The sequence below is a fragment of the Chlamydotis macqueenii genome, chromosome 2 (assembly GCF_036417535.1).
Source record: "Chlamydotis macqueenii isolate bChlMac1 chromosome 2, bChlMac1.mat, whole genome shotgun sequence".
NCBI lineage: Eukaryota > Metazoa > Chordata > Aves > Otidiformes > Otididae > Chlamydotis > Chlamydotis macqueenii.
The window spans coordinates 95376720-95384511 of record NC_141557.1 but is presented as its reverse complement, the minus strand read 5'-3'; the positions used below and the strand labels follow the sequence as shown (position 1 = coordinate 95384511).

The window sequence follows — 7792 nt, the reverse complement described above, 5'->3', positions numbered from 1 at the left end:
GGGTGCAAAGTATGTATTTCTGCCGTCACGTTTGGCAGCCTCGGAGCCCACACGTAACAATTATTTCTGTTTCGTAGCTCTGTAGAGGGGAAGGTGCTAAAAATCACAAGACATCTTTCTGTTGGTTTTTTTTTCTCCCCTTCGGTTAAAAAGAAAAAGAGATAAGAAAAAGTTTAAGATTTCATGTAAATAAATTAAATGTGGTTTTCTGCTTCGTCCTATAAGCATCCAGGGACCTGTGGTTACCAATCAATCGGTACAATAGAGCAGAGCCGGGCTGCAATAGCGCGCAGATCAGACGCCTACGCCTTGTTTCTCGATAACTGGGAGCCCCTGTACCATGTCCTATCCTCAGTTTGGCTACCCTTACTCCTCAGCACCCCAGGTAAGACTTTTTTTTTTTTTTTCTCCTACCACCCTTCACTGATTGAATTCCAGTCCTTCTCGGTTGCCTCCGGTCAGGGCTGAGAGCGGCTGCGGTTTCTTTCCAAGGTGCCGGCCGCTCGCTCCCCGCCTTTCCAAGATGCTCAAGTTACATCCCGCGCACATACCTTAAAAACGGGAAGGAACACGCGGGATTTGGGGTGTTAGGGGGTGACAACGAGGCGTGGGGGAGGATTATTAGAAATACGGGAGGTGAGAAGGGGAGCGAGAGATCCCCCAACCCCCCCACCCTCTCCCCCCTCCTCAGCGCTTCCCCCCCCCCCATTCCCCGATTAAATTCACAGTTTACTAATTAAACACGAAAGTACTGGGGGCTGGACCGTAGAAACCTAGTGGGATATACTGAGCCAGCAGGTTAATAACAGATGCGTGCGTGGCTGCTACAAATCCGCAGTCTCAAAATAAATATGCATGAGTGAGTTAGAAAAAAAGGTTTAAAAACGCAGATGGGAAAGCATTGTGCTGCAAGAGGAGAAAAGCGATATAAACCCAGTCTTGTGAGAACACACAGGAAAAGTTAGGGTTTTTTTCAATGCAAAAGGCTGGAGCAACGCGTTGCAGAGAATTAAACGCCCACAATCACGGGGCGTTTGTTTGTTGTTGTTGAAGGTGTTATTTAAAAAAAAAAAAAAAAAAAAGATAAAGTACTTGCACCTCTGAGTGTCTCCAGAGCGTTTGTACCCCGATTGATGTCAAATACCGAAGTGGGGGGGGGGGTGGGGAGGGAGGGCGATACCCTAAAGCTCCGACGTGATTTAAAAAAAAAAAAAAAAAAAACCCAAAGCAAAACAAAACAAAAATCCAAACAAACTTGGTCACAGTTTGGGAAGTTCACACCCCCCCCCCCACTTAGTGCTGCTCTCTTTCTCTCTAGTTCCTGATGAGCACCAACTCCCTGACGACCTGCTGCGAGTCCAGCGGCCGGACGCTGACCGAGACAGGGGGGGCAGCCCCCGCCCAGACCCCCGTCTACTGCCCGGTCTACGAGAGCCGCCTCCTCGCCACCGCCCGACACGAACTCAATTCCGCCGCCGCCCTGGGGGTCTACGGCGGCCCCTACGCCGGGCCCCAGGGCTATGGAAACTACGTGACCTACGGCACCGAGGCCCCCGCCTTCTACTCCTTGGTAAGCCGGCGGGGACGTGGGGAAGGGGATGGTCTCGCGTGGGGGGGTCGGGAGGGGGGGTGAGCCCGCTCGTCCTCCGCGCCGGACCCGGCTACCCTCGGCGGGACCCCTCCGCGGTGGGGGCATCCCCGGGCGCTGCTTCTCTTCTTATTCTCCTCCTGCTGCCGCGTCCAGCCCCGCGGTCATTCAATATTAAAGCCCCGGCGCGGTTCTCACAGTAAAATGCAATTAAAAGTTGCGCCTAGACGAGGCGGAGCGCCGAGGGCCCGGCCGGGCGCGTAGTTTGAGGGGGCCCAGACACCAGCTCGCCAAAAACCGATGCGCTTTTCCCAGCCAGCTTCTTTTTCCCCTCGCCCCCGGCACCCTAACAGCGCGAGTTAACGTCTGTATTGATCTCGACGGCCACCGCAATCGAGGCGGGGGGGAGGGCGTCCGGAAGATCCGCCCCACCCCCACCCCCCTCCACCCGAGACCGGGGGCGGCGGGGGCTGAGGGCGGCGGCGCGGTGCCTCTTGCAGAACAGTTTGGAGGCGAAGGACGGGAGCGGCTCTGCGCATGCGGGCATCGCCCCGGCGGCTGCCTACTACCCCTACGATCACACCCTCAGCCAGTACCAATACGACAGGTAAGAGCACACCCCTCCTCCACCCCCAACCCAACCCCTCGCCCCACTCTCTGACACCCCCCACCCGCGATCCCCACCCTTTCTCGCTCGCCCGTCTGCGGGGCCGAGGCGTGGACCTGCCCCCCTTCGCCCGGCATCCCCCTCCCGGCCCAGCGATGCCACCTCCCCTTCCCCACCGAAACGTCCCTCTCCTGCAGGAGATGGACGCGGGGGGCTCTGCCCTCCCTCACCCCCCCGGGATGGGGCGCCCGCCCCCCCCCCCCCCAATATGTTTATGGGTTCTAAACCAGCACAAAACCGCTTGCACACCTCTTCGAGCTCTGGGGCCCACCGGTGACCTTTCCTGCAGGACGTACGTTTAAGTATTGGGCTGCAGGCCGGTGTCACCCACGTTACGTTGCTACAGTTTCAGGAACAAAAGGGTGGGGAGAGATTGCGAATGGAAGGAGTAAGAGGGAATACATTTCTATTGACAGTTACACCCTGGGGTCACCCAGATGTGCTCTCTTTGGCGAGGACACCATGGGGAAGCGGGGTTTCCGTGCGAAAACGTTGACGTTTGCTTGGCCGCCAGTAAAAGCAGGCGGCTTCTTCCCTCTTTCCGCCACGGCACGGCCGGGGTTTGCATGGCCCAGTGCCGCTGCCGCTGAAGCCTTCCTCCTCGCTTTCTTCCTCAGCCTGAACTCCTGAGGCAGGTCGCCCTCTCAAAGCTGAGCTCTCCTTGCCCATCTCTCCCTCCCCTCCCTGGTCCAGCCACCTTCCACCCCTCGGAGGGGTGCTGCAAGCAAGCAGCTGGTGCCGGGGCCCTGGGATCCCGTGGGGATGGGGAGGGTTGGGGCGGGGGCTCCATGTCAAGCTGCGGGTGCTTCCCCCTGTGTCCCGCAGGTACGGCACGATGGACGGCGGGACGCGGAGGAAAAACGCCACCAGGGAGACGACCAGCACGCTGAAGGCCTGGCTGCAGGAGCACCGCAAGAACCCCTACCCCACCAAGGGCGAGAAGATCATGCTGGCCATCATCACCAAGATGACCCTCACCCAGGTCTCCACCTGGTTCGCCAACGCTCGCCGGCGGCTCAAGAAGGAGAACAAGATGACCTGGCCCCCGCGGAACAAGTGCTCGGACGAGAAGCGGCCCTACGAGGAAGAGGAGGAGGAGGAGGAGGAGGAAGGTTCGCAGGAAGAGGCGACGAAGAGCGGGAAAGCCGAGGGTACCCTGCTAAAACCAGGCACTTAGCGGGCGGGCGGCCGGGCGGCTCGGCCGCCTGCTCGCCCCCGGGGCGGGCCGCGCTCCGTGACCTCGCTCGTGGGGGCGGCCGCGGGGCAGCGCCGCGCCGCCGGTGACCCTCTGTCTTGTTTTTGCTGTCCCTTCTCCCTCTCTCCCCCCCTCCCCGCCCCGCAGAGCCCCCGGGCAAGGAGGAGAAGGAGCTGGAGCTCAGCGACCTGGAGGACTTGGACGCCGCCGAGTCGGAGAGCTCGGAGTGCGAGCTGCGGCGGCCCTTCCCGCACCCGCTCCCGCATCCGCTCCCGCATCCGCTCCCGGGCGGCAGCCACCCGCCGCGGGCCGCCGAGCCCCCCGCCAAGATGCCGCCGCCAGCCGCCGCCGGGGAAGAGGAGGAGGAGGAGGAGGAGGAGCGGGCCCGGAGCTGCCTGAAGACGGTGGCGGGGGAGGGCGGCCCCGACCCCCTCGGCGCCCGGCAGCGCGGCTGCCCATCCAAAATGTGCTTCCAGGAGGGGCAGCAGCTGCTCGAGGCGAAACCCAGGATTTGGTCGCTGGCGCACACCGCCACCTCCCTCAACCAGGCCGAGTACCCCTCCTGCATGCTGAAGCGGCCGGGGGGCTCGGCCTCCGTCGCCGCCCCCCCTCCCACCCCTCTGAGTGTCATCGACCGACACCAGGATTCACCGGTCACCAGCCTGAGGAACTGGGTGGACGGGGTGTTTCACGACCCCCTGTTCAGGCACAGTACTTTGAACCAAGCCCTCAGCAACACGACGGTTTCCTGGGCCACCACCAAAGGGGCTGTGCTGGAAACGGGGGCCTTGGGGCGCGCGGTGGGGAACGGCGCCAGCGTCCTCAAGGGGCAGCTCTCCAACCTGGCCCACCACGACTCGAACAAAGAGTTTCTGGCCTTCCCCAAATCAGGGAGCAAAATGTTTTGTTCCTAACAGGCCCTGCCGAGGGGCCGAGGACTTCCTAACCTGGGAAGAGTCAGCTACACGGAAAGAGAGACTTGCGAGAGTTTAAATTTAAATATGGAACTTTTTCTTTCTTTTTTTTTTTTAAAAAAAATATAAAAACCCACAACAGAAAAGAGGATTTAAAGTTCAGTTCGCTCAGTTCAACGGACAGACTTTGCTCATCGCTCTTCTGATGAATTTCTCCTGGCTGCGACTTTAAGGGATCAACGTCGTCAAAGTTATTTAATTCCAAATTCCACGTCCAAAAAAAGCACGTGCTATAGCGCAGACCTACTTGAGAAGTTTACACCCGAAAGTTTACAAACGGGAAATTTTAATTCAGTTTCAATTTAAGGCATGCCGACATTAGTTATAAAGACTTTTCGAGTTTTTCCTCCTGATTTCCTTGTTAGCATATAATTCACAAACAGCACTTCTACTGAGTTTGCACCTACTGCACAAATTTATCTTGACGAAAACAAAAAAAAAAAAAAAGAGTATGTTAAAAGGTATGTTCACTCCAATAAATTGTCTGTTTCAGAGGTAACACCGGTGGTGGCGTTTTGCGTTGCACCTTTTAGGGTTCAAAATTCCCCCCGCCCCCGGAGCCGGCCCCTGTCATCCCGAGGACGGTGTCAACCGGCTGCCGGGAGAGGGGGAAAGAGGCTCCGCTGCTGCGGGGTTGGGGGGGAGATGTGTGTGTGTGTGGGATGCTCGGTCCATCTCCGCGCTTTTACCCGCGGCCCCGCCACTCAGCCCTGAGCCCCCGCAGCCGCCCGGGCCCGCTGAAGCGAGGTGGGCATGGAGCATATCCCCCCCCCCGGGGTGCCGCAGGGCCGGGGTTCAGCCCCAAAGGGCCGGGCTTGGCCCCGGCGTCGCCTCTGCCGTGCGCGAAGCAATTGATTCACATGGAAGATTTGATCTTTTAAAGAACCGTTTTAGCTTTCCAGCTCCTCTGCCGGTGCGGAGAATCGCGGATCCGCCATGAATATTTCAGCACTTCAGGAGAGATGCTTTACCGTTTTGACATTAAATAGAGTGCGGCCGACAAAAAGAGAGAGGGAGAAAGAGCGCTCTCGACGTGTGATTCCAGGACCACTCGCAGCCAATTTACCACTTAGATAACAGGCGTTTAAAAAATTTCCTTCCCTTCCTCAGAACGGGAGGAAACTTTGCTGATCCCCGGATCGGCAGAGAGGGAAAACTGCTGGAAAAGAAACTGCGAGGCAGTAACAGACCCCGGCTGACCCAGGCCGGCCTAAACCCCCCTGAGCTGAGGACGAGGGGGGAGAGCAAAGGAGCCCCAAGGACCGAGCTGACGCAGGACAAGCCGAAAAGCCTTTCTTGTCTCCCAGCCGCCTTGCCCATCCCACCCCTGCGGCTCCCCGCCAGCCCCCTACCCCTGCCCAAAATAAATAAATAAGAATACAATGAGATATGTGTTTGTGTGTGTATATATATATGTAAGATGTATATGTATATAAAGGCAAAGACAAATGCAACTGAGGCAGCACCCAGCCAAAACGCAAACAAACTCAAAGTTTCTAGCGAGACCTGTTAGTGCAAGGACTGAATAAAGGAATCCGGGTGGGGAGATCAGATCAAGCCCTTCCCCTCCCTGTGAGCAGCCGTAATTGGATTGTATCCAGTCACATTCCCTGTCATTGTATTGACTTTCGCTCTCTTGGATGATATTATCGAGATCACTGAACCTCTCTGCTGATCTGGCTGTCAAAAGGCTCAGACAGGAGCCCCCGGCCTGGAAAACGTGCATCAGCCAAGATAATTTGAAGTGAAATTTTCATTTTGACAGTAAACCCCTCAATTTCTAAAGGCTCTGCACCCGGAGAGCTCGGTGGCAGGGGGAGGCTTTGCAGAAAGCCCACGTCTTAAACTGAAAAGGGCAAAAGAACTCGAATTAGTTGTAATAGATAAAAGGGCAAAAATAAAGAGTCAAGGGTACTTGACAGTAATAGCGAAAAGTGGAGTCTCCGGGGAGCCGCGATCTCCGCGAAAAGGCTGGGCCGGCAGGAATTTTAATGCAGCCGGGGCGGCCGGCGAGCTTCGCCTCTGAAACCCTTTAGACAAAGCGAGTTATTTGCAGCCAAACCGGGGAGGGGGGTGATGAAGGAGCGAGAAGGAGGGAGGGTAGGAAGGAGAGGCTCAGTGCTCCGGCTGCCATCAAACCATTGGCGGAGGCAAAGCGGGGATGGGAGCGTAGGGGGGAGCTCTGTGTGCGTGTGTGAGGAGAGGGGCTCCTCCGCTGATCGGCCCCCAAAATCTTCCCCAGCCGTAGAGGTGCCCGCGCCCCGTCGGGGGCCAGCGCTGGGCGGGTGACACCGCACGCAGCGACACGTCGCGGGTGACCGGCGCCGGCTGGGTCTGTGACGCCGTTTGGTCAGCTCGTCGTTCGGGGCGGGGGGGGGGGGGGGGCGACTCCTCCCCCACCCCAACCCCCCACTCGGGACTTGCTATGAAGGTGGCAACACCGTGAGCAAAACACAGGCGCCCAGGAACGTCAGACGCCGAAAGAAAAAGAAGGGGACCAAACCTTTATCGCTGCTTTTTCGTGTCATTGTCGTTACAAACCAAGTTTGAGTAAGTTTGTGCCTGTTGCGTAACAAGGGCAGACCCCTTCGGGCCACGTGTCAGGTCTGGTAGGGCGAGGGTGTCCGTGTGCGCTCACACATCCCCAAAACCGCCACCTACCCCGAGGTGAGACGGTGTACATTATGGGGGAGGGAGAAGTTTCTCGCTTTGGCAGACGAACCTTATCTCTACATCAGCCGTCAAAGGCGGTGGTCTTTCAAAAGGTTTTGCTTTCTTTTTTTTTTTTTTTTTTAGTATGAACAAAAGGGTGCGAGAAATTAATTTTGCCATTTGCCTCAACAGCAGGAGTCAAAGATCAGGTTCCGCTGCTTTCGAGGAGGCTACGGGGCTGAAAGGGAAAGCCGCGCAGCTGGTACAAAGCAGAAATAGAAAGGCAGGCTGAGACAGAAAGAGAGGGTGGGGGGGTGGGGGAAATCATAGAAAAGCGGCTTGAAACTGAGAGACTCTAAATCATTCAGCCATGGCAAATTCAAACACACAAAGGAGGGGATGCTAAATTAACAGTGCTTTTTACATAGGGCCCAAATAAAACTGTAATCAGCGACGCGTTACTTTTCATTAAGCGAGTTTGACAGCAGCATATTCAGCCTCGACAAGGGAACAGGAGCGAAGAAATATACGGCTCTCCCAGCCCGAGTCATAAGATAATTCCTTAAGCTCCATTAACAACTCTTAGCCGCAGGAAATGGGCTCCCTGAAAACATCTCCAAATCTAAAAGCTTTATCGACCTCTCAAACCTCTGCTGATGGTTCTATTTTTTTAAAAAAAACTTAGAGGCGAGACGTCCAGCAAGGTAATAGACTTT

The 7792-nt window shown here is 56.7% G+C and overlaps 1 protein-coding gene across 1 annotated transcript; it reads left to right on the top strand.

Annotated features, from left to right (window-relative positions):
- Positions 1-274: 274 nt before the first annotated feature.
- Positions 275-4923, top strand: IRX4 (iroquois homeobox 4). The gene is made up of 5 exons (XM_086742089.1): positions 275-385; positions 1319-1570; positions 2089-2195; positions 3081-3406; positions 3598-4923. The coding sequence occupies exons 1-5, from the start codon at positions 341-343 to the stop codon at positions 4362-4364; spliced, it is 1497 nt and encodes a 498-aa protein (XP_086598215.1). The 5' UTR covers positions 275-340; the 3' UTR covers positions 4365-4923.
- The last annotated feature ends 2869 nt before the right edge of the window (positions 4924-7792 follow it).

Coding starts and splice junctions, on each gene's coding strand:
- IRX4 (XM_086742089.1), top strand. CDS start 341: ATGTCCTATCCTCAGTTTGGCTACCCTTACTCCTCAGCACCCCAG. Junction 386..1,318: donor CTTACTCCTCAGCACCCCAG/GTAAGACTTTTT, acceptor CTTTCTCTCTAG/TTCCTGATGAGCACCAACTC. Junction 1,571..2,088: donor CCCCCGCCTTCTACTCCTTG/GTAAGCCGGCGG, acceptor TGCCTCTTGCAG/AACAGTTTGGAGGCGAAGGA.